Genomic DNA, 27,440 nt, shown 5'->3' with positions numbered 1-27,440 from the left:
ACGCTTGCCTGGTCCTCTCTTGGCCTTAGAATGAGGGCAAGGCACCCTGGCAGCCCGGCTTGTGCAGCCCACAGTCTCTGTGGCTCCGTGAATAGTAGTGTGTTTCATCCTCATTGTTATTGCCCCCATTTTACAGATGAAGAAACCGAGGCACAAGAAGGTTAAGTCACTTGTGTGAGTTCCCACAGCTCCTCAGGGTGTTGCTGGAATTTGAACCCAGCACTCTGGGACTTAGACTCCCATGGCTGTCAGCTGTCAAGGGGAAGTCCAACCTCACCCTGCCCCTGCATGGAGCAGGCATCCCCTCCTGCAGCCCTGACGAAGGGCTTCTGACCGCGTTCGGAACCCGCCTCACGTCCCTCCTGGCCTGGCCTTCCAGCCTCCCGGGCCTCCCCTTGTTGGGCCAGGAAGTTAGCAAGGGTGAGCGCCTGGGAGGCGGTATCCGTGTGGCCACTGCCCTGCCCTGCCCTCTCCTGGCTCACGGGAATCGCTTCCTCCCCACTGGGTTGTGAGCGCCTTGAGGGCAGGTGGCCTGGGTGCATGGAGATGAAGACACTAACCCATGAATGAGCAAACACTGCACCGTGTCCATCCCCGGCAGCCAGCCACGGCTCTGCAGCTCCAGGCTCGCACCGCCCCGGCGCTTGGCCAGCCTTGGGGTGCTGGGGAAAGCAAGCAGCATTCTCTGTCCCCTGCAGCCTGTAGCTGACGGTGTTTATGCACACGACCTTGGAGCGTCGTCTGCAATCCGAAGTCCTGCGTCGTTAGGAGAGAGGTGGCCTTCACCGGTCATCCGGTCAAGCCTCATTTTACCGAAACCGAAGTGAGAGGGAGGAGCAGACCCTGCCCAAGGCCACGCCTGGTGGGTGTTCCCTTCCTCAGGTGCCAGTGGGGCTGCCATGGCACCTGCCTGGGCCTCCCAAGGTAGCAGCGGGTCCTCACTGGTGTAGTAATCGCCACTGGGGGCAGCTTTCCTGGATGTGCGGGGCTGCGTCTTGCCCTTAGGTAGGTGGTATTGAGGAAGCTACCGTGGGGGAGGGGCTGAGGACTATGGGAGTGGGGATGGTGGGGCTGCAGAGGATGTGGGTGGTGGCTGGACAGTGTGCTTAGTGGGTACACTGCGTGGAGATGGCCTGCCTGGGGATTTGGCTTTGCGGCTGGAGGGGGTCCTGCCTTACGTGTGTGGCCACCAGGATGTCCCATCTGGGTCCTTTCATAAGCTTTAGGCAGAGGATTCAGGCTCCATGTGGGGACGGCCCAGCCAGCCATCCCAGGTCCTGGGGTTCTGCGAAGGGGACACCTGGCTGGGCCCCACCCCAACACAAACACACACATTCATCCGTGTTCGCGTCGGGAGCCACTCCTCCATCACCGCTCGCCCTCCCCCTGCCTCTTCTTTGTCGGTTTGGGGTGCTTCCCAGCTGTTCAGGAACGCCCCCACACATGCTCTAAACGGGGCCCCCAGGAGCCAGGTGTTGAGGAGGCGTGCCCACAGGAGCGTGCATCCACACCCAGGACACACAGGTGTCCTATGAGAGCTCACCCATGCAGACCCCCACGTGTGCCTCCCAAGAAACAACGCGGCCGCACCCCTGCACCCCTGCGTGCTCTCACACTCGTGGCACCCACCCTGCTCCTCTGCTCTCCTCACCCAGGTCTCCGCGTGCACGGGGGTGTCTTCACACGCAGGTGCCTCTTGCACGCGCATGCCCAGGGACACCTGTGAGTCTGTAGCCTCCCCTTCTGGGCCTCGCACACCCTCGCGCTCCTGCGTGGGCCTGCACCCTGCTGGCACCTGCCTGAAAGGGTGGCCAGGTGGCTCATTTGCATTGCGCACCTCCATTCCAGCCCTGTGCTGGAGGCTTCAGGTAGAGGTGAGGAAGGCGGGTGTGGTCCCTGCCCGAGAGGGGAGACAGCTGTTACACAGAAGATCCCGCGAGAGCCGCCTCGGAGTCTGGGTTCTGGTCAGTGCCGGGGAGGAACTGCTTTTCTAGAAGGGCTTCCCCAGCGTTTTGTGCTTTGAGATTGGCTGTGATGGGGGTGGGGGAGGAGGGGCTGAAAAGAAGTGACATCTCCGCTGGGATCTGAAGCCTGCCAGGGGAGGCGCCCTCCAGGTGGCGGAAACAGCCTGGGCAAAGGCCCTGAGGCAGGAAAGCAAGGAGCATGAAGAAGGTGCAGGCAGTGAGAGCCGGGGGAGGTGGAGGCCACGGGGAGGTGGCAGCCCTGCCGGCGGCCCTCCCTACTCTCCGCTTGCGCCAGCCTGGCCCTCCTGTGGCTGCCTTGCCCTACTTAGGGCCCAGCCTTGCTGCTGGCTCCCACCTGGGCCTGAGCCCTGTCTGAGCAGCCCCACAGGCTGCCTGCCTTGGAGCCGAGGTACAGCAGTGCTGGAGGGGTCCGTGACCACCTACCCGCCCCGCCCCGCCCCGAGGTCCGTCTGGGGAGCTGCTGGGGGTCAGGCCAGGGCTGCTGGTCAGCACGGCTTCTGCTTTGAGTGGATCCCAGTCCTGGGTCCCCACCAGTGGGCAGAGCAGCCCGCGGGGTCCTGCCTGCTCCCAGAGCCAGCACACCTCTGCCACCCAGGAGTGCCCCTGGTGGGCCAGGTGTCCATGCAGGTCCTTGGAATGTGGAGAAGACCCTTCGTGTGCCCTAGGGAACCTAACTGGTGACAGCACCTACGGGGTCCTTGCTGCGCACCAGCCCTGTTCTAAAGCTATCACTCGGACTAACTCACTTATCCTTCACAGCAACCCCAGTTCACAGATGAGAAAACTGAGGCTTGGGGGTTTAGGCACCGTCCCAAGGAACCAGAATGCATACTTTGAACCCCCGAGTGACCCTGTGACCCTCTGTGATGGAGTCTAAGATGTTCCGTTTTATAGAGGACGGGACGGAGACCCAGCGGGGACAAGGCTTGCCACAGGGTCCTGCTGCCTCCGCCCGGACCAGCTGCAGGCCAGGCACCTCTCTGGGCCTCATTTCTGGCCCCCGACAGGCATGCGATTACTGCAGAAGCCCCGGGGGAGACCTGGGGGGCCAGGCGGGGGCCGTATTTGAGCAGGACTTGGGGAGGCTCCTTAGGTCCTGCATGTGTGCTCATTTATTTATTTATTAAGATTGACTTATTTCTTTGAAAGGCAGAGTGACAGAGAGACAGAGCTTGACCTGCTGTTTTACTCCCCAGATGGTCCCAATGGCTGGGGCTGGGCCAGGCTGAAGCCAGGAGCCCGGAACTCTGGGTCGCCCACCTGGTGGCAGGGGTGAGGGACTTGGGCCCTGGTCTGCTCCCTCCCAGGCGCGTAAGCAGAGAGCTGGATGGGAAGCGGAGCAGCAGTGCTCCTGTGGCTGTAGCTTAACCAACAGTGCCAGGTGCTTTGTCACAGCCCCCCGGGGCCCCTTTCTGAATGTGTGTGGTGTCCCCAGCCTCTGCCTGGCAGGCCGGTAGGGGCATCTCCCTGGGAGCCAGAGCCGGAGCCAGAGAAGGGCCTGTGCTCCCTGCCCGCAGAGCCTTCTGTGGGCGCACTCCCGAGATGAGGGCGCCAGGCTCCCCAAGCGGGTGCCCTGGTTGCCGGAGCGGGGGTAGGGAGCCCAGAGGGTGAGGGGAGCGGGGAGTGGGAGCCCCCGAGGGCCAAGGGCGGCCTCCCAGCTCCCCTTGCCCTCTGGCTGGCTGGGATCTGCCACTGTCACCACAGCGACAACCCTTCCCAGCCCCGCGGGGCTTCGGAGTCCCAGCCTAATTGGATGCAGGGCCCTTGGGAGCCTCACTCCTCAAGGAAGTTCCCATGAGCGACCTGAGACTTGCTGGCCGAGTGGGGCACAGCAGGGGGGCCCGGGGCTCCAGGCTGCGCAGGGTGGGGGCGTGTGGAGGGTGGGGGTGTGTGGAGGGCAGAGGGGCCGTGGCAGGCAGCCCCCGAGCACGTGGGCATCTCAAGGAGCGGGGAGAATGGGAGACCTCGGCTTCTCCCTCTTAAATCGTCTCCTGCTGGTGGCTTCCTTCCGGCCCCTTGAGGACATGTCCCTTGGAAACTTGGACCACAGCAGCCTTCCCCAGCTCAGGGACAGCCCATGACCCCCCCCTGAACTTTTGTCAAGCACTGTAGCCTGCAACCCGGGCCGGTTCCCTTGTGAGTTCCTGCACTGTACCCGCACCGGAACAAACGCCTTGCCGTGTGCTGTCTTGCCTCTGGGCCTTTTCGCGTGCTTTCCTGGGAGGCTAGCAGTTTTCCTTGCTTTTGCACGTGCTGCCCCTCGCTGGGAATGCTCTTTCCCCACCCCCTTGCTGTCCTGGTAAGCTTCTTCCCCTCCGAGGCCTGCAGGGAAGAGCCCGCCTTGCCCTGGTTCAGGGAACATTTATGGAGCATGGAGGGTGCATCAGGCAGACGGGCACCTGTCGTCGTGTGGCCCGTGCTCGGCTCTGGGGCTGGCTCACAGCTGATGGGAGCTGGGCCTGGAGGAATGCTTAGAGGTGTGACACACAGGAGGCAATGGGAGAATGTGGGGGGCGTGGGAGTGTAGAATGGGGGGCCCAGTTCTGTCAGGGCGAGGTGAGACAGTGACCCCCACGCTGAGAGCAGAAGCAGGAGCCGAGTGAGGTATGGGGTCGCAGCCCTGCCTTGGGGGAGTGTGCGCTGACGTGTGGGGCAGGTCGCCGGGCCGTTCACTCGAGACAATGGCGCCTGAGCTGAGCTTGTACTTAAGAATTGTGTTTATTTGATTTTCGGTTTATCTGAAAGGCAGAGAGAGATTGAGAGATTTCCGTCTGCTGTTTCACTCCCCAGATGCCTGCAACAGCGAGGCCTGGGCCAGGTCAAAGGCAGGAGCCAGAAGCTCCGTCAGGGTCTCCCACAGGGGTGGCAGGGACCCAAGCAATTGAGGCTTCCCTACTGCCCCCCAAACGTGTGCACCAGCAGGAAGCTGGAATTGGAAGCAGAGCCAGCACTCGAACCCAGGCCCCCCAGTGTGGGTCTTGGGTGGCCCTGGCAGTGTCTGACCGCTGCCCCAAATGCCCGTTCCCTGAGCTGAACTGATGGGAGGTCTCGGCCTGTGCAAAGGCCGTGTGCTGAGCGCTCCTCGTGCTGGGGGCCCTGCAGGCGCTGGAGGGATGGGTGTGCTGGGCGAGCCGGGTGAATGGGGCTGGTAGGACTGCTGGTTCTCAGAGTAGCCCCTGCGGCCCGGCTGTGGGTTAGAGCTCTGCCCCAAAGTGATGAGAACCCAAGAGGGATTTTAAGTGGGAGAAGGAGTGACAGGGCCTGCGCCTCCCCACCAGGGCCCTGCAATGGGATGGGGAGTCCTGCTGGGGCCTCTGTCCCCTGCGGCGGGTCAGAGCTGTCCTTGCCGGGGTCAGAGCTGTGGGACTGTGAGCGAGCCCCGCCCCTGCCCGAGCTCCTCTCTCCGCAGCAGACATGCAGCTCCCAGTGCAGACTCCTCAGTCCGGCCCTGGCTGGGGAACTGGGGCCTCTTGCCTTGCCAAAGCTTGCTCAAGCTTTATGTATTCGTGCGAGAGGCAGAGACAGACAGACACTCATGTCTGCTGCTTCACTCCCTAATGTCCGCAATGGCTAGCCAAACCAAAGCCAGGGCCGGGGAACCCAAACCACGACTCCTGCATGGGTGGCAGGGACCTGGCCAAGGCCTTGAGCCATCACTGACTGTGTCCCAGGGTGCGCATTAGCGGGAAGCTGGAACCGAGAGCAGAGCCGGGACTCACCCAGGCACTCCTGTGTCAGCTGAGGGCATCCCGACCTGGTGCCTTAACCCCTGCACCAAAGGCCTGCCCTGTGCACTTTGAGTTTTATAACAATATTCCCTTAAGAAGTCACATAACCGGGGGTGGAGCTGTGGCACAGTAGGCTAAGCCTCTGCCTGCAGTGCCGGCATCCCATATGGGCTCCGGCTCCTGTCCCAGGTCCCAGCTGCTCCTCTTCCCATCCAGCTCTCTACTGATGGCCTAGAAAGCAGCGGGGGATGGCCCAGTGCTTGGGCTCCTGCACCCACGTGGGAGACCCAGAAGAAGCTCCAGGTTCCTGGCTTTGGATCAGCCCAGCTCTGGCCGTTACAGCCATTTGAGGAGTGAACCAGCAGATGGAAGACCTCCCTGTCTCCCTCTCTGTCTGTAACTCTGCCTCTCAAATAAATAAATAAAAATCCAGTCCCATCTTTGCATCTGCCCCAAGCCCAGAATACCAGCACTGCCCAGCATTTGGTGTCTTCTTCCCATGCCATTTTTTATAACCATGTTGCTTTCTTTCTGTCTCTTAATTTTTAAAATTTCTTCTCTGACTGTTTTATCATGACTGTAGGGGGCTGTTTTGTTCAGATTTTTTTCTTAAGATGTGTTTTTTTTTTTTTTTTTTTGAAAGGCAGAGTTACAGAAGAGGAGGAGAGAGAGAGAAAGAGAGAGAGAAAGAGAGAGAGAGGTCTTCCATCCGCTGGTTCATTCTCCAAACAGCCACAAGCAATCTCTGCTGAAGCCAGGAGTCTGGGGCCTCCGGGTCTTCTATGTGGGCACAGGGGCCCAAGCACTTGGACCGTCTGCCACTGCCTTCCCAGGTGCACTAGCAAGGAGCTTGAGTGGAAGTGGAGCAGATGGGTGTTGAACCGGTGCCCATATGCGTGCTGATGTCACAGGCAGAGATTTAACCTGCTAGGCCACCACACCGAACCCTCACCCGGATTTTTTATTTTCGTGTTATTTGAAGGGCAGCGAGATGGCCCGTCCCCTGGCTCGGTCTTGTGGGGGTGCTTTTGATCCACCCTGGGGACCCAGCCTCAGGGAAGAGGGCCGGGTCCAGAGCTGGGGGTGTGGATTCAGGTCCTGCGCTTCCTGCAAGACCTGGGTCACGAGACCTCATCTCTCTGGGCCTCAGTTCCTGAGGGGTGGCGCGTTGTCACCTGAGTCCAGCCAATGCCAGGAGCAGGGGCTCTGATGCCTGGATGCCCATACACTGTGTTACTGGGTAGCGAGCTTGCCAGAGCCATCTCCCTCCGTGTTTCAAGTTTTTGTCTTTTCTAGGTTTTGGCTATCATAAAACACCACTGAAGGAAACAGCTTTGAGCGTATAACTTTGTCTGCAGGTCATTTTTTTAAGGATTTATTTTTATTCATTTGAAAGGCAGAGTTACAGAAAGAGAGGGAGAGACAGAGAGAGAGAGAGAGAGAGAGAGAGAGAGAGAGAGAGAGATCTTCCATTTGCTGGTTCTCTCCCCCAAATGGCCTCAATGGTCAGGGCTGGGCCAGCCAAAGCAGGAGCCAGGAACTTTATCCAGGCCTCCCACACAGGTGCAGGGGCCCAAGCATTTGGGCCGTCCTCTGCTGCTTTCCCAGGCTATTAACAGGGAGCTGGATCGGAAGTAGAGCAGCCTGGACTTGAACCCGTGCCCGTGTGGATGGCAGCATTGTAGGTGATGGCCTAACCCGCTACGCCACAGTGCCAGCCCTGCGGGTCATTTTTTTCGGGATGGGTGACCAAGAACAGGATCACTGGGCCAGGGAATCTGAACCTTTTTAGAGCTCTTGACACCTTGTTGCCAGGTTGTTTTCGGAAGTGACTGCGCCAGCTCAGCCGCGGGGGCCAGGTCCCCCTGCCCGCCCCAGTGCTGGCTGTCGGCACTTTCTGCTTTCTCTGCTCTTCTGACAGGTGAGCCTCACCTGCTGCTCCCTGCCAGGCAGGCGGGACCCCTTGCTGGCGTGTCAGCTGCTGGCATCCCTTCTGGGGTCACCCCTTCTCAGAGCAGTTAGGGAAGCAGGGCGGAGATCCGGGAACCCGGGGGCTGGCTCAGGAGTGGACGGAGGCCTTTTTCTGTCCAGGGACCCTGTCAGTGACTTCCCTCCACCTAAGCACTCATTCATTCATTCATTCATTCGTTCAAGCGTCTAGCAGAGGCTGTGCAGAGATTCAGAAGTGACCGACCCAGCCATGATGCCTCCCTGACTGTGTGTCCAGCCGCAGAGATGGATGAGAACAGAGACACCATGGTGCCTGGGTCCCAGTCCCAGCTCCTCGCACAGTGCCAGCTTCCTGGGGCAGCAGCTGATGGCTCCAGTGCCGGCTGCCGCAGGCATCCGGGGAGTGACCCAGTGGATGGGAGCCCCTCCCTCCCTCCGTCCCTCCCTCCCTCCCTCCTTCCTCCTTTCACATATAATAAATAAATAAAATGTAGAAAGGATGACAATGGAGTAACAGGGCCCTGATGATGAAAATGCAGGGTATAGAAGGGCAGAGAGGAGAGGCAGCCCGCACAGCCCCGGGTGGAGCTGGAGCAGTCCCCGAAGGCTTCCGGGAGGCAGTGAGGAAGGAGGGCAGAGGCACCAGGGAGAGGATGCAGCCTGGCTGGGTGTGAGGTGCGAGAAGGGGAGTGGAGCCTCAGGGTACAGGGAGCCATGGGTCTGACTCAGCCGGCCATGGTATGGTGGAGCAGGCAGAGAGGCAGGGAGGGCAGCCCTGGGGGGCGGGGCTGCAGCAGGAGGCTGTGGTGGGTGATGGTAGCCAGGGTGCAGGTGGGGCAGCCAGGGAGGGGGCTCTTGGCCAGAGCTGGAGACCGGGGCAGGAGAGGTGGCAGGGTACCCACTCGTGCCATGCAATCCCATGGAACTTCGAGGGCTAATTGCATGCCACCTCTTCCAGGCAGCCTTCCTGACAGCTCACTTGTGCCTTGAGGACAGGCGCTCTGCAGGGCCTGGCGTGGGTGCCCACCTCCAGCTAACCCTGCCCTTCCCCTTCCATCTGTGCCCCCACCTTGGGCTTCCAGCCACTTTCTTTGATTTTTCTTTTAGGAATAAATTTATTGTTTTCATTATAAAAGCAACCGAATGACATTACTGAGTTTGGAAATCGGAGAAACAAAGACAAGAAACAGAAGGGCCCGCGCCTCCCTCCGGGCGTGGCTGCATGCGGCTTTCCTTTGCTGACGCACGTTTTTATTTTTGCCTCCTGGTAATCATAGTGTCCGGGAAATTTTGGGTCCTGCTCTTTCCCACTCGCGTGGTCGGGGAGCTGGTTCCCATGTGGCCAAGGGGGTCTGGGCATGTCTGCGGGATAGGCTGGGGGTGCGGGGGCAGGACTGTGTGTCACAGGGGCAGAGCACAGCACAGGCCATCCTGGGCTGCCTGTCCTCTTTGTGTCCATCTGTCCAGGGCTGAAAGTCCCCCAGGTGGCAGGGCCTGGCATCTGGTGTGCCCCTCCCTTGGTTCCACCTCCCCCAGGGCCACTTTAGCAGAACTTCCTGGGCTGGCCTCAGAGGCTGCCCTCTCAGGAACAGGTGATGGACAGATTTGGTTTCGAACCCAGACTCAACTCTGTGAACTCAGGCAAGTTGCTTAACCATTCTGGACCTCAGTTTCTCCATCTGTACAATGGGTCTATAGTAACAGTAAATTAATGGCTGTGAACTATCCCAACAGAGTTTCTGGCCAGTTATGGGTGACCACCTTGGGCCAGAGGCTGGCACAGGTGACAAGTGAAGCCCACCGCTGGGCAAGTGGGACCCTGCCCGTGAAGAGCCGGCAGGCTAAGGGAGAGACGCCCAGGGAGACGTGCTCCCAGCCTGGAGTGTGGTTGGCTTTGTGTGTGGTGCTGGATCAGATCTGAGGGGGCGGGGTGGGGCGGGTGTTCTAGCTTTCTAACTCTGTTATGTCCTGGCTGTGTGGCTCTCACTTGTGGGTCAACCTCTCTGAGCCCCCGTGTCTGCTGTGAAACGCACACCTCGAGTCCCTGGGCAGATCCGGGACCTGGCTGCTGACACACTCAGCACATAGGTATCGGAGTCGATGGTAGCTGCCACTTATTGTTGTTGTTATTGTTATTCCCATGTACAAGGTGCTGTTGGGAACACACAGGAAGTGACTGGCTGGGGGTCGGGGAAGGCTCCGTAGAAGAGGGAACACTGGGTCTTGAAGGATGAGTAGAAGTTCACCAAGTGGGAAAGCACACTCTAGGTAAGGAGCCTGCGATCCCAGCTTGCACCTGTCATCGAGGGGTTCGTGCTTTGGGGACGGCCCGGAGTGCCCTCGCTGCCGCCCTGGGGTCCGCAGCCTCCTGCCCCCGGTGGCTGCCGCGTCTCCCGTCCGTGTCTCTGTCTGGTGCTGTCTGTCTGCATGTTCCTGTGGTAGTGTTTGTCTGCATCTGAACCAGCGCATACGGGCCACACTGCGGGGGCTGAGGTGGGGGTGGGGCTGCCTTGGCCTCTAGCCCTAACCTCTGGGCACGGCCCCCCTGGGGCCCGGGGACAGCCCCTGCCTCTCACCTGCAGCCCTCAGGGGCCTCCTCGCCGGCCTCTCCAGTCCCTTCTGTGCCCAGCACTCGGGGTCCTGCCTAAGAAGCAGGGTCAGCCCCCCGGCTCCAGCCTCGCCTCCCAGCTCCCGGGGAAGCCTGGCAGGCTCGCAGCTCACCCTGCGTGCGCCTCTCCCCGGGGCCTTCGTGTAAGCTCTTGCTCCCCCTCTCCTCAGGCTTGCCCCCCCATTCCTCCTTTGCTGACTCCCACTCATCCTTTAAGACCCAAGGCAGGCCTCACCTCCCCTGGGAAGTCCTCCTGGTGAGTCAGGGCCCTGGGCTGCTTCTCCAAGGGGCAGGGGGATGTGACTTGCCTGAGACCACATGGCAGGTGAGCCGGGGCCCAGTCTGAACTCGGGCTGCACACACAGCGGGCTGTTCCCTGGGCCCAGGGCTGGTGCAGGGAGTGGAGCGGGGTGGCTGGGTCTGGGGGTGATCCTGGAACCGCGGGCTTAGTCGGGGGGTGTGGGCTGAGGCGGGAGGCGTGGTGTTGTGGGTCAGTTCGTCTGGGCAGTGGGGAAGTCCCACTCGGAGCTGGCAGTGGCCAGGGGAGGTGCAGCCATGAGACACGGAGGCAGGTGTCAGGAATGCAGCTGGAGAGCGAGCTGGGGGCTCCTGGGAGGCCCCCGGCTGGTTAAGGTGCTGGGGGGTGACACTAGGGACTCCTGCCCCGCCCCCCCGTGTGGGTAGGCGGTGGGAAGCTGGGAAGGAGACTGAGAAGGTGTGGGACCTGCAGTCTCTGCGTGGGGGGTCTTCCCCCAGGGCCTGGGTGAGGGGGCATGGAGGACGGGAGTGGCGGGTGGTCCATGGGCTGTGCGGAGGGCGTGGCGGTCACTGGGGGGCGGCGGAGGTCTCAGGCCGGCCCTCCCTTCTGCGGAAGCCGGGCCTCCTCCTCTGCTTTACCAGGGCTCCAGGGTGCAGGCTGCTTTCCGCCGGCCACCAGGCGCCGGTTTGGCCCAGAGTGTGTGTGTGGGGGGCAGCAGGACAGACGGAGCAGCTGCCAGCAGGGGCTGCCCTCACCCGCCACCTAGCTCAATTCGCTTTTAGAACAAGCAGAACAAGTGACCGCTGTTCCCCTCGAGCCCGGCAGGGGTCAGCCTGGGTTGCGGGGTCACGGCAGAGCCTTGGCTGATGTCTGGCACACAGTGTGCCTGTGCTGTGTGTCTTCCCTGCCTCTCTGAGCCCAGGGAATCAATCCCCACCAGCCTGGCTCCTCCATCTCCCCTCCCCTGGCTTCTCTGGGGCCTCTTGGTCCCCGCTGCTTCACTGCTCCCCGGTGCCTCCTCCCTGCTCAGCTCTGCCTTCAAGGCCCTGCCGGGTGGCCTCTTTGTCCGTCCCCACCTGCCCGCTCTCCACCCCTCCCTGCTGTCTGAGGGTAGCCGCTCCCCCTGCCCGTGCCCAAGCTGCCCCTGTGCCTGGCGTGCCCATCTGCCTTGTCCATCCATCCTCAATCTACATCTGACCACGCCCCTCTGCCGCTTCCCACCCTCGCTAGGAAACAGGTCTAAGTAGCATGGCCTGGCCCTGGCCCCCTTCCTCCCCACCTCTGCCCGAGACCCACCCAGGGTTGCAGGCTAGGGGCTCCCCGAGACTGGTGGTGAGCACCTTGCCCTGTTGTCAGCTGCTCAGTGAGAACCCAGCGAATGGCCAGCCCCCACCCCGGCTTCCCTGCTACTGGTGCACAGTCGGTGAACGCAGGAGCCAGGGTCATCGGTGACATCATCAAGTTACTCAGCAGCAGCCAGACAAGGACGCAGAGAAACAGAGGCTGTGGTCCACGGCAGACCCCTCCCCTCTGCGGGCCTGGTCCCCCTGCCTGACCAGGGGCCTGATAAGTGACAGAGAGGGTGCTCCTAGTGTGGCCACCCTGGGAAAGTCACCCCCTCCCCCACCAGCTCCCTGACCAGGGTGGAGGTTCTGAGAAGTGTGAACTTGGCAATGAACTGTAGGGGGGAGGAAGAGGAGAGGATGGCTCCCCCAGAATTGTCTGAGAAGTAGCCCAGCACAGCGGGTGGAATCCTGGGCTAGGAATGAAGTGGGGCAGCCTGTTTCACCCCACTCTGCAGATGAGGAAAACTGAGGCTTAGAGAGCCGACACGGGACCTCAGAGCACAGTGCTGCCCCCTGTCTCCTGCTGTGTGACCTGGAGCAAGGTGCCCCTGTCCTGGAGCCTGGGTCTGTCCCTCTGGACAGTGGGGTTGAGCATTCTTCCTTGCTTACCGGCTCCAATGACGATGCCGGGGGGCACAGAAGTGCTCCGTAAACCAAGCTGAACCAGAGAACTGTGATGACCTGTCCTTAAATTATCGCTGTATCCTCCATTCCGTCATACAACTCACCGCACTCCTAGCCTCTGGCCTGGGTGCTGGGGAGGCCCAGGTGAACAAGACAGCTGCAGCCAACTCCCAGGCTCCCTCAGGGAAGCTCCCCAGCTCCCTGTCCCCCCAAGCCTTGGAGGGGCCCCCCTACCTGGCCTTAGAGCTCTGTTCCGCCCCCTACTCCTCACCCCACTGTGGACAGTGGCAGGGCTGAGGCAGCTACTGAGGCTGCTGGCCGAGCAGGTGCACCCCTGGGCTTGCAGCCAGGCCACCCTGGGCAGGGCTTATTCCCAAGCCTGCAGTCAGCATGCTTTGTCCTTCCCTGAACAGCTAAGGGACTGATGAGCCGGAATCTGGTCGATTCTACTGGGAACCTCAGCTCCCTGCTTCTTTGCTGTGTGATCTTGAGCAAGTCACTTCACCTCTCTGAACTTCCATTTCCTGTGTTGTAAATGGGGCTGAGAGCACCTGTCTTTCAGTGTCCGTGTGCCTGGCACAAGGCAGGTGTTCGCTCATACGCAGCCTCCTCCAGCCCCAGGGATCGGGAGCAGTCAGGGAGAGCTCCAGGCAGGAAGTGCTTCCTGTGCGGGGCTGCGTGCGGTTTGGGCGGGCAGAGAGAAGGCCATCTTGTGCCTGCCACAGCCTACTGGAGGAGGGTGTTTGAGCCCCAGCCTGGTCAGGCTCAGAACACTGGCTCCCAGGCTGGGGGTGAGAGGTGAGGACTTTTGCATATAGATACTGAGCTGTTGGCCTGTGGATATTTGCTCTCCCAAGGACTAGGGTTTGCAAAGCAAATTCCCCAGGGCTCAAGCAAGTCTGATTGGTAGGCTGGCTCCCCGGCAGTGGTCTTGGGCAGGTCTCTTCCTTCCTCTCTCTGCAGAGCCTCAGTGCCTTCGCCTCCACAGGGGGCTGGCAGTACCTCTTGCGCTTGCTTTTCGAGGAACGATCAGAGGAGAGAATTGGCATGGGAGTTTCTTAGAGCTAGAGATGAGATTGTATCCCTAGTGAGGGCTTTCTCCCGCAGTTGCAGCAGGCTTCCCACCTCCGGGGCCAGGAAAAAAGGCTGAAGGCACTTGGTTCTGGTTTTGCCTCTCAAACAGCTTCATTCAAGCCGCAGTCCCAGTTAGGCCGGTCGGTCTTATGAGAGCCTTGGTAGGAGCAGGAGTGACTGGGACCCACCCCTGTGCAGCAGGGGCCCTGTAAGGTTCCTGCTTGACCTACTCTGCGTCACGGGAAGACTCGGGTCCTCTGGAAGACAAGCTAGCCCCCCCCCCTTCACCCTGCCCTGGTTGAGTAAAAAAGGCCTTCTAACCGCACAGGCCTGCCACAGACTCGCCACAGGTGAGGGCGGCCACACACATGTCCACTGTGGCACACTCGTAGGCAGGAGCCCCAGACCCCCCTAGCCTCAGCCCCAGAGCCCTCCACAGTGCACATCCCCGGGGATCAAGCGCCACCCGGGGCTGTGCCTGTTTCCTGTGGCCAGCTTTCCAGCAGTGTGGTTTGGGTCATGGAGCAAGAAGCCCCGGGTCTTGCCCAACTGCCCCGTGTCCTGAGGAGCACATGTGCCCAAGTGGGTGGGGAGGGTGGGGGGCAGGTGCTCTGGGGCCATTTACCGCCCCACCCCCGTCTGCGGATGGGTCTGTGGGGTTGGCTCTGCAGCCTGGGGGCCCTGCAGCAGGGTGCAGGGAGGGGGCTCTGGGTGGGTGCTGAGGTCTGCACATGACCTGTGCCCCCTGAGGGAGAAGGCAGCCTGGAGGTGTGGTTCCCCAGGCTGCCCTGTTTGGGGGCTGAGGATCCCATGGGCACAGGGATGGTAGACACTAGCCCCGGCTTGGTGGGCGTAACTGACGGTTGCTCTCTCCCCTCCGCAGGATGGCCGAGCCTCGATTTAACAACCCCTACTTCTGGCCCCCTCCTCCCACCATGCCCAGCCAGGTAAGCTCAAAGTCACCCCTGCGGCTGTGCCCTGGATTTTGGCTGTGGCCTGTGGGGCGGGTCCAGGGGGCTGGTGGGGTCTGGCGGCAGGGGGCTGGGAGAGGGGCAGGGCGTGCCCCTAGCCCCCCTCAGCCCCTCTCGGCTCCCACCCACAGCTGGACAACCTGGTCCTGATTAACAAGATCAAGGAGCAGCTGATGGCCGAGAAGATCCGGCCGCCTCACCTGCCACCCACATCAGCCTCGTCACAGCAGCCACTGCTCGTGCCGCCGGCGCCCGCCGAGAGCAGCCAGGCCGTGATGTCACTGCCCAAGTTGCAGCAGGTGCCAGGGCTGCACCCGCAGGCCGTGCCACAGCCTGACGTGGCGTTGCACGCGCGGCCAGCCACCAGCACGGTCACAGGTGCAGTGGGTGGACCTGGGTGGAGCGCAACGGGTGAACAGAGGGTGGGACAGACAGCGCTGGGGAGGGGGGTGGTGGTGGAGGTAGAACCTTGGAGAGGCCAGGTTGATGGGCCAGCCACAGCCCCCATACTGACCCCCACCCTGTCCTGGGAGGACTGCCTTCCCCCAGTGGCCCAGCTGGGGCCAGAGGCTCACTGGGAAAGCCAAGGCAACAGAGAAGACCCTGGCCGGTGTAGTAAGTGAGGGGAGACTTTGCTGGAGGAACTGAAATGCAGGGAGGGGTTATCCGCAACCCCCGACAACGCAGCCGAAGAGAAGATGTGGCTTTGAAGGGGATGCGGGCGGAGAGAGCTTGGGCGCAGGAGCCTCTGTGCCTGGGGAAGACAATGTGATGCTGCCGCTAAAGTCCTCCCCACCTGTTGAGCACCCATGTGTTTGCCAGTATTCAGTTTTCTGCCCTCTGCTGCCCTGTGAGTTGGGTGCTGTTAGTATTGCGGTACACAATGGATTATTAAAGGAGTTATTTATTTGAAAGAGCGATAGAGAGAGGGAGGGAGAGAGAGAGAAAGAGAAATCTTCCATCTGCTGGTTCACTCCTCCAGTGGCTGCAAAAGCCAGGTCTGGGCCACGCTGATGCCAGAAGCCAGGAACTCCATCCGGCCTTTTCAGTGGACTTTATCCACTGAAGGGGACATCGTGGGTCAGTGTCGAGGGCTTGGAGCCCCCAGTGGCCTCTGGAAAGCCTGGTGGGAAGCCTTCTGCAGAGGGTCACTGCAGCAGGACCTGTGTTCCTGGCCTGGCTTGCCCCTGCCACCAGCCGGGCCCTCTCCCTCTCCCTCTCCCTCTCCCTCTCCCTCTCCCTCTCCCTCTCCCTCTCCCTCTCCCTCGCCGTCACCCTATCCCTCTCCCTCGCCCTCTCCCCTCCCCCTACTCCTTTCCTTCTCTCTTCCCCTCTCCCTCCCCTCCCCCTCCCTCTCTCTCTCCCCCCTCCTCCTTTCCTTGGAGATACCCAAGAATTCTAGGGGTCTGGTGATCCTCATATGGGCCCCAGCCGCACTGTACACATCTCCTGTTATTATGATTTCATTAAACTTGTTTTTTTCATTATGAAAGTAATATTAAAAAAGTAATGTAAGCATATTAAGGGAAATTTGGAAAAAAAGAGAAACTAAAGAAAAAAATAACCACTCATAATCTCCAGCTCCTAAACCCAGAAGCTTAGAGAGCCGTTTGGTCCATTTCCTTCCTTTTTCATATCCGGGCTTGTTTTTTTTTTTATTTTCATCTGCGCGTGTGTTTTGCTGAGCTGGTCTTACGGCCACTTTATCATAAACACATTTATCGCACTTTCTGTTATGAAGGTAATGCATAGTTACTATGGAAAGCGTAGATCGCAGACAAGTTTTCATATGTTATCTCTAAAATTTATTTTATTTTATTCTTTAATCACAGATGTAAGAGATGGATGAATTCACCAGGTAAAAGATTCAAATAATATAGAAGCAGATAGACAGAGTCTGACAGTCTCCTGTTTCCCCGAAATTCTTCTCCCGTGCTGGAGAGATCCCCAGTTAGCTGCTGGCTGTGTCGATTCCCCTACACACGTGCGCACACGCGCACACACACTCACACATGTGTCGTCCACACAGATGGATGTGGTTTTACTGTGTGTTTTTTTTTAAATAGACGGATGCAAATCTGAGCTTCCCTTTGCCACGGGCGGCCCGTGTTGGCGGTCGGGCTGTGTCCCTGCTCTGTAGCTGTGTGGTTTCCGGGGCCGAGCAGTCCTCTGTGTGCACTTCCTCGGGCCGGGCTGGGGACAAGCAGGCTGTGTCTCGTCTGGGCTGCTCACAGTTGCACAGGACAGGCCCCGTGCACACAGATCTTTGGGCTCCTATGCAAATATGCCTTTAAGGTAGATTTCTAGAAATAGAACTGCTTGCTCAAAAGTTGTGTCTTCCGCTGCCTGCCGAGGGCCACACCCCATGCCTGTGCCCCACCCCGTGTGAAAGCGAGCAGAACTCGCCACCCGGGAGTCCCTTTCCCACACACAAATTATTGATTTTTCAGAAAAGGAATTCAAATCTCATGATAGATCTAGTTTTTGACCTTTTGTCTACTTAACAATATGACTATTTCTAGGCCCCTCAGTTTTAAAAGAATAATTACAGAAGTTTAAAAAAACAGTTCACTGTTAAAAGAATCAGAGGATGCAGTTAAGTCCTTTTTTAAAAAAAAGATTTATTTATTTTTTGAGAGGTAGAGTTACAGCCAGAGAGAAGAAGAGAGGGAAAAGGAGGGAGGGAGGGAAAGAGAGAGAGAGAGAGAAAGTCTTTCATCTGCTGGTTCACTCCCCAAATGGCCATAACGGCTGGGGCTGGGAGAGAAGCCAGGAACCAGGAGCTTCTTCTGGGTCTCTCATGTGAGTGCAGGGGCCCAAGCACTTGGGCCTTCATCTTCTACTGCTTTCCCAGGGGATCAGTAGGGAGCTGGAACGGAAGTGGAGCAGCTGGACTTGAACAGGTGCCCATATGAAATGCTGGCACTACAGGCCCCAAGTTAATAGTTTTTTTAAATTACTGCTAATTCTACCATCCGTGTCTCGTACACGGATACAGCTTAGCCTGCTGATCTTTCTGTCCCTGCACATGCAGAGTTTAAAACATAGTGTCCTTTTGGGGGGCAGTTGGTCAGAGGACTCGGGTGACTGCTGCTGCGCCCTGCACCCAGGTGCCTGTCTCAGTGCGTCCTGGCAGTGAGCCTGCTGCACCCAGTCTTCTGGGATTTCCAGGGCAGCCTGGTCTTCAGGCATCCACAGCATTGTGGGAAGGGGAGGCTCAGCCAGGTGGGGGACCCCGGGGTCCCGGAGGCCCTGCAGCCCCAGGCCCAGCCCTTGTGTCTTCTTTGCAGGTCTGGGGCTGTCCTCCCGGACTCCGGCTGTGAGCACGTCCGAGTCGAGCACGGGCACGGGCACGGGCACCGGCACGGGCACCAGCACCCCGTCCACGCCCACCACCACCAGCCAGAGCCGCCTCATCGCCTCGTCCCCCACCCTCATCTCAGGGATCACCAGCCCCCCCCTCCTGGACTCCATCAAGACAATCCAGGGCCACGGCCTGCTCGGCCCCCCCAAGTCTGAGCGCGGCCGCAAAAAGATCAAGGCGGAGAACCCAGGTGGCCCGCCGGTCCTCGTCGTCCCCTACCCCATCCTGGCCTCGGGCGAGACTGCAAAGGAGGGCAAGACGTACAGGTGGGGGTCTTGGTGGACCGAGCATCACACCCCGGGGGCTGGATAAGAGGGGACCCAGAGGGGCGAGGCTCCCGGCCAGCCCCGCCCACACCCAAGGCCCCGCCCCTCCTCTCCTTAAGCAGTGGCCTGCTCTAGGAGCTCTCCCAGAATGCCAGTGCCATGGCTGCCCCTCCAGCAAGTCCGGAGTTACTGTTGGAGGCCGGGGTGCCGCAGGTGCAGCCAGGTTTGAGAACCACTTGGAGCGCTGGGACCTCCAGGCTGTGGCCCTGGCCAGGCTCAGGCCTCCCGTCTTCCCGTGAGGTGCAGCACCGTGAGGTGCTCCCCCGGCTGCTACACAGGTCCCCCACCCCGAGATGTAAGCACATCCTACTCCAGGTCAGCAAATGCCCAGGTTGGCGGCCACCCCCTGTCCCTGCCAGGTGGGTCTGTGTCCCCCGACCTCCTCACTGGCCAGATCTGCCCTGGGTAGATGTACGGGTTGGGAGCTGGGGGGCGGGGATCTCCCAGGTGTGAACCTGCCTCTTGCCCGACAGGTGTAAGGTTTGCCCGCTGACCTTTTTCACCAAGTCTGAGATGCAGATCCACTCCAAGTCGCACACAGAGGCCAAGCCCCACAAGTGCCCGCACTGCTCCAAGTCCTTTGCCAACGCCTCCTACCTGGCCCAGCACCTGCGCATCCACCTGGGCGTCAAGCCCTACCACTGCTCCTACTGTGATAAGTCCTTCCGACAGCTCTCCCACCTCCAGCAGCACACCAGGTAGGTGGCGTGCCCGGGGCTTCCAGCTCAGTGCCTGGGCCTGGTACGTGGAGCGGGTGCAAGGAGGGGCACCATTTACTTGGCATTCCAGGCCGTTGGCTGTGTGGCTCCTTGGACCTCTGACTGTTGTCCCCTCCCCCCCAGTTCCTCACTTCCAGTTCTTGCACCTGCTGTGCCCTTCACCTGGGATACCCTCCCCCATTTCCCATCTCTTAGCCCAGCTTTCTCCAGGAAGTCCTCCCAAGGTGTCTCCAGCTGTGGGCGGGGCCTGGCCTCTCCCCTCGGGCACTGTGCATCCCCATCACGGCACCGCTGCCCCGGTCACGTCCTTACCTGTCTGTCTGCCCCCCTTTCTCAGCACACTGGGGCTCTCGAAGGCAAGGGCTCGGTCTCCATCATCTCTGCCTCCCCAGCATGTGGCACGTGACAGGCGTGCTGAGTCCTTGTGCAGTAAACGCAGCCAGTTTCTGCAGAGTTCGCGTTTCATGTTGAACAAATAGTGGCAGAGCCCCTGCAGACCGGGCCGAGGGTCCAGCAAGGAAGGAAACAGACAACAACCCCTGCCCTCTGGGGGCTTCCAGACAAGTGTGTGAAAGGCAGAGGCAAAGGTGCACGTTTGCTTTCAGGAGGGAGGTACAGACATCAGAAAGTCTGGCCCCCAAAGGAAAACACGCTGGGTGTCCCAAGAGACGAGCCGAAGGTTCCCCAAGATCACCGTTCCTCCGTCCGGAGGGCGGGAGCCCCGGTTTGAGTAGCTCTGATGCCGGGGCCCAGGCAGTCATTGCCGTGGAGTTTGTCACATCCAGAAAGAGCTCACGGCTGTGTCTGTCAGAGGGATTAATAGAGAGGCCGGTGTTTGTGTTGCTGGCTGTGGGGGCTTAGTTATGTGTGTATCGCCATTGCTGTTTTTATTATTATTATTATTATTATTATTATTATTATTGATAGGCAGAGTGGACAGTGAGAGAGACAGAGAGAGACAGAGAAAGGTCTTCCTTTGCCGTTGGTTCACCCTCCAATGGCCGCCGCGGCCGGCATGCTGAGGCCGGTGCACCGCGCTGATCCGAAGGCAGGAGCCAGGTGCTTATCCTGGTCTCCCATGGGGTGCAGGGCCCAAGCACTTGGGCCATCCTCCACTGCACTCCCAGGCCACAGCAGAGAGCTGGCCTGGAAGAGGGGCAACCGAGACAGAATCCGGTGCCCCGACCGGGACTAGAACCCGGTGTGCCAGCGCCGCAAGGCAGAGGATTAGCCTACTGAGCCACGGCGCCGGCCTCCATTGCTGTTGAACCTGTGCGCCCGAGGGTGCAGGATGCCTCACCTGCTCTGCCTCTCTGACTTGGGGCTGCTGTGTCTTAGGCTCCTCAGGAGAAGCGAGCGGCTTTCCAAGGCTCCTAAGGCGCTGATCTCAAAATAAGTACATAGATACATAATAAATAAATAATAAAATAAAGAAAAGAACTTGCAGCACTGATCTGACCACAGAAGTTTGTTGCAGCAATTTTTTGAGTTTGCCACTGCTTTTATCATTTATTTGAATGTGGCCAGTTTTGTTTGCGTAGGGGTGCGTAACAAGTTGTTGATTGATTTAAAAAATCATCCTAGTTGTATGGCCCTTAAAACAAGAGCATGTGATACAAAGGCTTGAGAGCTTAACTTCTGGCAGGAGACTTTATAAAACCTCGAGTCAGAATTTTAATCGTGTGTGTGTGTGTGTGTGTGTGTAGCAGAAAAACAATTCATGCTGCCCTATCAGGGACTGGAACCGAGACCCGTCCAGCCAGACTGCCAGACTGTGCCCACACAGCCCAGCACAACCCTGCTTTTGGAGAATCCTCGCGTTTATCGACATTTCTAGACTCAAAGGAATTGACAGTATTTTTTTTTTTTCCCCGATCGTAAGGCCTGGGATTCCACACACCCTGGAACGGGTTCCAGCCAGTTTCCTGGAGGGGCAAGGAGGCCTCCTTCCCCCATTTGAAGCACTAGCTTTCTCTCGGGCTTGTCAAGCCTAATTCAATGAGATTTGTCTTCAAGTGTGGCATTTCTGGCACGGTGGTGGTTGCAGATTTGATTTACCCAATTAAATCCTGCTGGAAGGAGGACAGATTCTTACTGAGCCTATTGACAGAACTAATGATCGGAGAAAGAAAAGGCTCTCCGTGGAGGCGCTGCAGATTTTTTTTCTGGCAATTATTTCGAGCCATTTTGTACACAAGGCTAATTGCCGATGTTGTTTTTCAATGGGATTCTTATTTTAAAATTTCCTTGATAACGTATTAGTTTATATGCTCAATTTTTATAGTTCTGCCACCCTCGCCCCCAGCATTCTTAAGACTTAGTGAGAAGGAGGCTTAGGGAGTGTTCGATTACAGTTAGCTAACGAGATCCTGCAGAATTGAGGGTTAGAGCCAGATCCAAGGCAAGGGCAGGGTGTAGACCGTGGATGGTTACCCACAGTGAAGTCAGCTGGAGCCAGTCCTGTTCCCGGGGTCTGGGCTCAGGGCGTCCACTCTGCACAGCTGTCTACTTCCGGACGCGGGACTCGCGGATCCCGGGATCCCGCCGTGGCCTCTGGCGCTGTCTGCTCCTGGATGTCAGCTGCAAGCCTGCGCCCGTTTGTCTGCTCCTGCAGGAGGAGCCCAGCGTCACTCCTTCTCTTGCTGTCTGTCCCTGAACACTCAGTTTCTGACTTGCAGCTCAGGGCAGATGCCTTTAGGCTTGATAAGGGGGAGCCTCAGACCTGTGCATCAGTCCAGAGGGTTTGCAGGCGTGGAGGCGGAGGGAGTCGTCCCGAAAGGGGCCATGCATGACCTGAAGTTGGGGTTAAGAACCTGGGATGGGGCCGGCGCTGCAGCGTTGTAGGTTAAACATCCACCTGCAGCATCACATCCCACGTGGGCATCGATTCAGATTGGCCCTCTGCCTCTCTGTGACTCTGACTTTCAAATAAATAAATAAATCTTTTTTTTAAAGAACCTGGGATCAGCAGCCTTTGGGGTCTTTTCACTTATGTCCCACAGCAGGAGTTACACAGATGGTTACTGGTCGGTGTCTAAAGACTAAATCTTTTCATTTGTATTTATTTATTATTTTTTTTAAAAGATCTTTTATTTATTTGGAAGTCAGAGCTAGAGAGAGAGAGAGAGAGAGAGAGAGAGAGAGAGGTCTTCCATCCACTGGTTCACTCCTCAGATGGCCACAATGGCCAGGGCTGAGCCAGGCTGAAGCCCGGAACCAGGAGCTTCTTCCGGGTCTCCCATGTGGGTACCGGGGCCCAAGCACTTGGGCCATCTTCTGCTGCTTTCCCAGGCCACAGCAGAGAGCTGGGTTGGAGGTGGAGCAGCCGGGACGCTCACTGGCACCCTTACGGGATGCTCTCGTGGCAGGCAGCTTCACCTCTGTGCCACAGCGCTGACCCTGGGACAAAATCTTCTTAAAGAGGCATCAGCAAAGATGATTGTGTTGGTCTCTGTACATGAACATTTTTTAAAGATTTATTTTTTTTAGATTTATTTATTTGACAGTTACATACAGAAAGAAGGAGAGGCAGAGAGAGAGAGGTCTTCCATCCTCTGGTTCACTCCCTAGTTGGCCGTAATGGCTGGAGCTGCATTGATTCAAAGCCAGGAACCAAGAGCTTCTTCCAGGTCTCTCATGGGGGTGCAGGGGCCCAAGGACTTGGGCCATTTTCTACTGCTTTCCCAGGCCGTAGCAGAGAGTTGAATGGAAAGTGGAGCAGCCAGGACTCAAACCAGTGTCCATATGGGATGCTGGCACTGCAGGCACTGGCTTTACCCGATACACCACAGTGCCAGCCCCTGCCCATCTTAAAAAAGTATACAAAATGTGTATATTTATTGTGTATTACATATATATTCCCATATTTCCATATGTTTAAAATTAACCCAGGGAGCCTGCACCTGTCTTGTGTTGAGTTGCAACTTTTGTGGCTGCGCTGATATTTGGCTAATTAAAAAATACAGAGACTATGACGAAGCAGGCCCGAGCGCACCCCTCTGTAAAGCGAGGGATCCGATCTTTGGTATTGCCCAGTGGCCATCAGGAAGCTCTGAGAACACTGCATGTAACAGACAACCTGCCAGTGTTATTATTCTGAGTGAGGGGCCGGGGTCTGAGGACGGGACTGCAGGACGGCACGGGTTGGCAGGATAGGCAAGGCGCAGAACGCTCGCTCGTCCAGAACCTCAGCCCAGGAGCAGGTTGAGATGAGTGCGAAGAACTCTCTTTTCCACAGGTAGACTTGGCCTTAAAAATATCATTTAAGAATGTGACCCCCAAAACCAACAAGAAATGAACAGGCCCTGGCAGGAGAGGATTTTCTAGAATGTTCCTTGGCCCAGGCATTGTTCTCTGTTCTGAGGGCACACTTTTTTCGCTCTCTTTTTCTCCCCTTTGGCATGATTCGAGTTCCTAAGTGCAGGAAACCAAACCAACAAGTTAAGAGGATTCTGTCGATTTGTAAGTCACCAAGATTAACGAGGTGCCCTAACAGGCAAGAGGTGGGTGTCCCAGCTGCCCCAAAGCCCCCGAGTCATCGAACAAACAAACAACAAAAAGCCAAATGCAAAGAAGAAGCAGGGTCCCCACGCCTCGTCGTCTGCTCCTCCACAGAAGCCCTGTGTCGTTCCCCGTCCCTTATAGGGACCAGACGACCGGCTCCTGGAGTCAGACCCACCCTCCCAGCGTTCCTGCCACTAGGGAAGGGGCCGAAAGCAGCCCCACCCAGCAGAGAGGGAGCCGCGAGCGCGTGTCGCCGTGACAGCACGGAGGGTCTCCAGGGGAGTGGTGTGACGGGCGGGGAGGAGGAAGGGAGAGCAGGTGACTTTCAGAGCATCGCCTCCGCCTCCGTGCGGACTTCAGAAGGACCAGCCCTCTGAGCGTGTCCTGACAGCAGGCAAGCAGGACGCTCGTCCCGCAGGAGAGACAGCAGCGGTGTCTCGTGCAGTGAGCAGACGTGCCTGGGTCATCGCGTGGCGGCAGATGTGACCAAGTGGCTTCGTGGCTTCGGGAGGGGGTTGGTAAACCACAGGAACGGCCCCCAGTTCTGTCTGTCTGCAGACCCAGCATGAGACAGAGGGAGTCTGGGTTTGTTTGTTTGTTTATGCAGGGAGCAAAGTGTGTTTGGTTTTTGTTTTGCTTTCCCTGACTGCAATGTCCTGTAGCCGCCTAATGGTGATGATAGTGGGGAAGGTGTCGTTTGGTGTCCTCGGCTCTGATGGTAATAACGTAGCAGCAGCTGAACAACGGTCCCCCGGCCAAGAGCTCCTGTGTGTCCGGCCTGCGGACGAGATAGCCGGAAAGTCCTATACATCTTGAGTTTGTTTTTTTTTTTAATTTTTTATTTTTTGGACAGGCAGAGTGGACAGTGAGAGAGAGAGACAGAGAGAAAGGTCTTTCTTTTGCCATTGGTTCACCCTCCAATGGCCGCCGCGGCCGGCGCGCTGCAGCTGGTGCACCGTGCTGATCTGAAGCCAGGAGCCAGGTGCTTCTCCTGGTCTCCCATGCGGGTGCAGGGCCCAAGCACTTGGGCCATCCTCCACTGCACTCCCGGGCCACAGCAGAGAGCTGGCCTGGAAGAGGGGCAACCGGGACAGAATCCGGCGCTCCGACCGGGACTAGAACCCGGTGTGCCAGCGCCGCAAGGCAGAGGATTAGCCTAGTGAGCCATGGCGCTGGCTTGAGTTTGTTTTTCTGCACTAGAGATAATGAATTTGAAAAATGTCATGGAGAGGGAGACATCCCAAGGGATGTTGCTTTCATTGTATCTGCCATTGTTTCAGTTGCAAAGTCCAAGATGGCTGAAGCCATTCAGTCTCATGTGAGTTTAATACCTGGGAAAGAAAAGTGAAAGCTGACGAGTCCTTAGTAATCTTATCTAAATATTGAGTACATTTCCTCTTCACTAATGCGCTAATGCCAGAATTTGTTTTACCACACTGAAAGTGGGCGTCGCAACAATAGCCTATGAACACCTGTCGCATAAGTCATTTCGTCCCTCAGCTGTCATCAGCTGGGTTGTTACACTCACTTTAGAGCTGAGGGAGCTGGGTTCGTGGGGGCAGAGTCACTCGCCCAGGATCACCCAGCTAGGAGGCGGCAGAAGGGGAATTGGAGTGAGTGCCCCAGGCATGCGCGTGCTGCTGGGGGGAGGCAAGGGGCTGGGCTGCCAGGCTGAAGGAGGGGCTCACGGGGGCTGGGCTGCCAGGCGAGAGAGCAGCAGGAGCCCGCGGAGCCCCTGGGCTGGGCCTGGCCCACGGGAGTGCAGGAGCCATCCCTGGTGCCATCTTGAGCTCACTGCTGCCTGAGGAGGTGTGACCGTCAGGGGCGGGGGTGCCAGGGAAGATGCCCTACAAGGAGAAGATTCTGACCTGAGCGTTGGGGGCTTGGACCTGACCTGAAAGTCGGGACTGCAGGCGAGCGCACTGTGTTCAGTGGGAACAGGCAGCCTGGTCCTCGGTGCATCCGGCTTCCCCACCAGCCCAGCGCCTGCGGTGGTGAGAGGCAGGCCTGGCCCCCAGGACTCCCACGGGGAGCTGGGCTGGCTGGTGGGTGTGGAACACCCGTGGGAGGGAGGGAGAGATGCAGAGGTTGCGGAGGAGCCCTGAGCTGAGCGTGGAGGGGGCTGTGCCCCCACCCCCACCCCCACCCCCACCCCCAGCCTGAGGGCAAAGGGCATTCCTGGGGAGAGGAACAGCAGGAGCGAAGGCTCAGAGGCCTGGAGGGGGACCCACCTGCATGGGTGTTGGGGGAGGGGAGCGTCCGAATTTGAGGCCGGAACGTGGTCCCTCGCCTCAGTTGCCGTGTTTCCGTGGCACCTGTTACCTTCTGTGGTGGTCCACCCGCGTGCTGCCTCTTGCTGCTTGTTCAGGCGGTGGTTTGTGTCTGTTTTGTTCACGGATGTCTGGCAAGCACCCAGCATGGTGCCGGGTGCACAGGAGTCTGATGTGATAAATGTTGAATGAATGAATGAATGAAAGTAATAGTGGCCACTGTTTATTGAGGGCCAACTGTGTGCCAGTGCCAGGCTAAGCCCCTGACGGGTGTTGTTCACAAAGCTCAGGAAGGTGGCGGGGAGAGAGCTGCATTTTTATACGCTTTTTACAGATGAGGAAACAGGTGCAGGGATTTGCCCAGGGAGTCAGTGGTGGAGCCTGGATGAGACCTCCAGAACGGGGAGTGGGGGCGGGGGGGTGGGGGGGACAGCAGGCACCTGACACGGAAAGCGGACAGGAAGTGGGGAGGGAGGCAGAGGAGCGGGGAAGGTCTCCCGGAGCCAGGAGTCTGCGTGCTCCGTGTGTGCTCTGGAGAAGCCGGGCCGGGTCTCCGTGTGGGCACTGGCTTGGGGTTGGGCGGAGCGGGGACCTTGGGGGGCTGGGTCGGGAGACCTGGTCAGCGAGGTCCCCAGCTCCTGCCACGGCCACCGGGGAGAGTGGGTGGCGTGGGGCTCCCGAGGCCGTGGCGGCGGCGGCGGTGGGGGGGCCCTGCCTCACTGGACTGCCCGTTGCAGAATCCACACAGGCGACAGACCCTACAAGTGCCCACATCCTGGCTGCGAAAAAGCTTTCACTCAGCTCTCCAACCTCCAGGTGAGTGCTGCCTGCTCCCCCTCCCCGGGCCGGGAGCCTGTGCGGACCCAGGACCCCTGGGCTGGGGGACCCGGCTGCCTTGTGACCCCCACCCCCCACCCCACTGTGCTCCCTGCAGTCTCACCAGCGCCAGCACAACAAGGACAAGCCCTACAAGTGTCCCAACTGCTACCGGGCCTACTCAGACTCCGCCTCCCTGCAGATCCACCTCTCGGCCCACGCCATCAAGCACGCCAAGGCCTACTGCTGCAGCATGTGCGGGCGGGCCTACACCTCGGTGAGTCCTCGCTCACTGTCCCCACCCTCCAACACCCCAGGGTCACAGGGAAGGGCAGAGCCGGCTTTGTGCTTCCCGCCTTCGTCTGTAGCTGCCCGGGCAGGGCCCCCAGTCTGGTTCCCGGGGCCCTGGGACACCCTAGGTGGGTGGAGGTGGGGTGAGGGGTGCGGGAGAGACAAGCGCCTTCCTGGTGGCAGGGAAAGCTGCAACCCCCACCGTGGCCACAAGGTGGCCCCGTGACACGGCCCAGAACAGCCCTGGATGGGAATTCCACACCCAGCGGCTTGGTCGGATATTCTGCCTAACAGACCTCCTAGACCCCACGTAGGGACCGCTGAGCCTCTGTTTCCTCGTCTGCGATGGAGGCGCCAGCAGAGCGGTCGGCTGCGCACTGCAGTCTGATGAACGTTTGCCGGTGCAGCGATGGAGGCTTGGGCCGGGCCCTTAGGAGTCAGGATGAACCAAACACGGTGCTGCCCCCGGGAACGGCTAGGAGCTTCTGCTAGAGACAGGCACGGGACAGGGCACCGCGTGTGCAAACGTGCAATGGCCGTCCGTCCTCAGCCCTGCATGGCAACAGGTTCCCAGCCCTGATCCCAGACGTCGGGCAGGATACCTGG

The 27,440-nt window shown here is 58.9% G+C and overlaps 1 protein-coding gene across 9 annotated transcripts in view; it reads left to right on the top strand.

Moving 5' to 3' along the window:
- The window catches only part of ZNF362 (zinc finger protein 362), a 36,290-nt gene that overhangs the window by 5,293 nt on the left and 3,557 nt on the right, over positions 1–27,440 (top strand). For 3 of the 9 annotated variants that reach the window (XM_089299134.1, XM_051832060.3, XM_051832062.3), the window contains exons 2-8: positions 9,813–9,931; positions 14,458–14,521; positions 14,677–14,923; positions 17,836–18,175; positions 18,709–18,933; positions 26,465–26,543; positions 26,662–26,820. In XM_089299134.1, the coding sequence (XP_089155260.1) occupies positions 9,894–9,931; positions 14,458–14,521; positions 14,677–14,923; positions 17,836–18,175; positions 18,709–18,933; positions 26,465–26,543; positions 26,662–26,820 (1,152 nt within the window). In that variant the 5' untranslated portion in view covers positions 9,813–9,893. Of the gene's footprint in view, positions 1–3,888; positions 4,122–6,356; positions 6,547–9,806; positions 9,932–10,441; positions 10,528–13,057; positions 13,925–14,457; positions 14,522–14,676; positions 14,924–17,835; positions 18,176–18,708; positions 18,934–26,464; positions 26,544–26,661; positions 26,821–27,440 lie in introns of those variants that run through there. The other 6 variants (XM_070078799.2, XM_089299135.1, XM_051832061.3 and 3 more) reach the window with 5 other exon arrangements.

This window comes from Oryctolagus cuniculus, chromosome 7, assembly GCF_051225735.1.
Source record: "Oryctolagus cuniculus isolate XC-2025 breed Fujian yellow rabbit chromosome 7, ASM5122573v1, whole genome shotgun sequence".
NCBI classification, from domain to species: domain Eukaryota; kingdom Metazoa; phylum Chordata; class Mammalia; order Lagomorpha; family Leporidae; genus Oryctolagus; species Oryctolagus cuniculus.
Note: the sequence above shows the minus strand (reverse complement) of the source record. Positions and strands in the feature narration are given on the sequence as shown.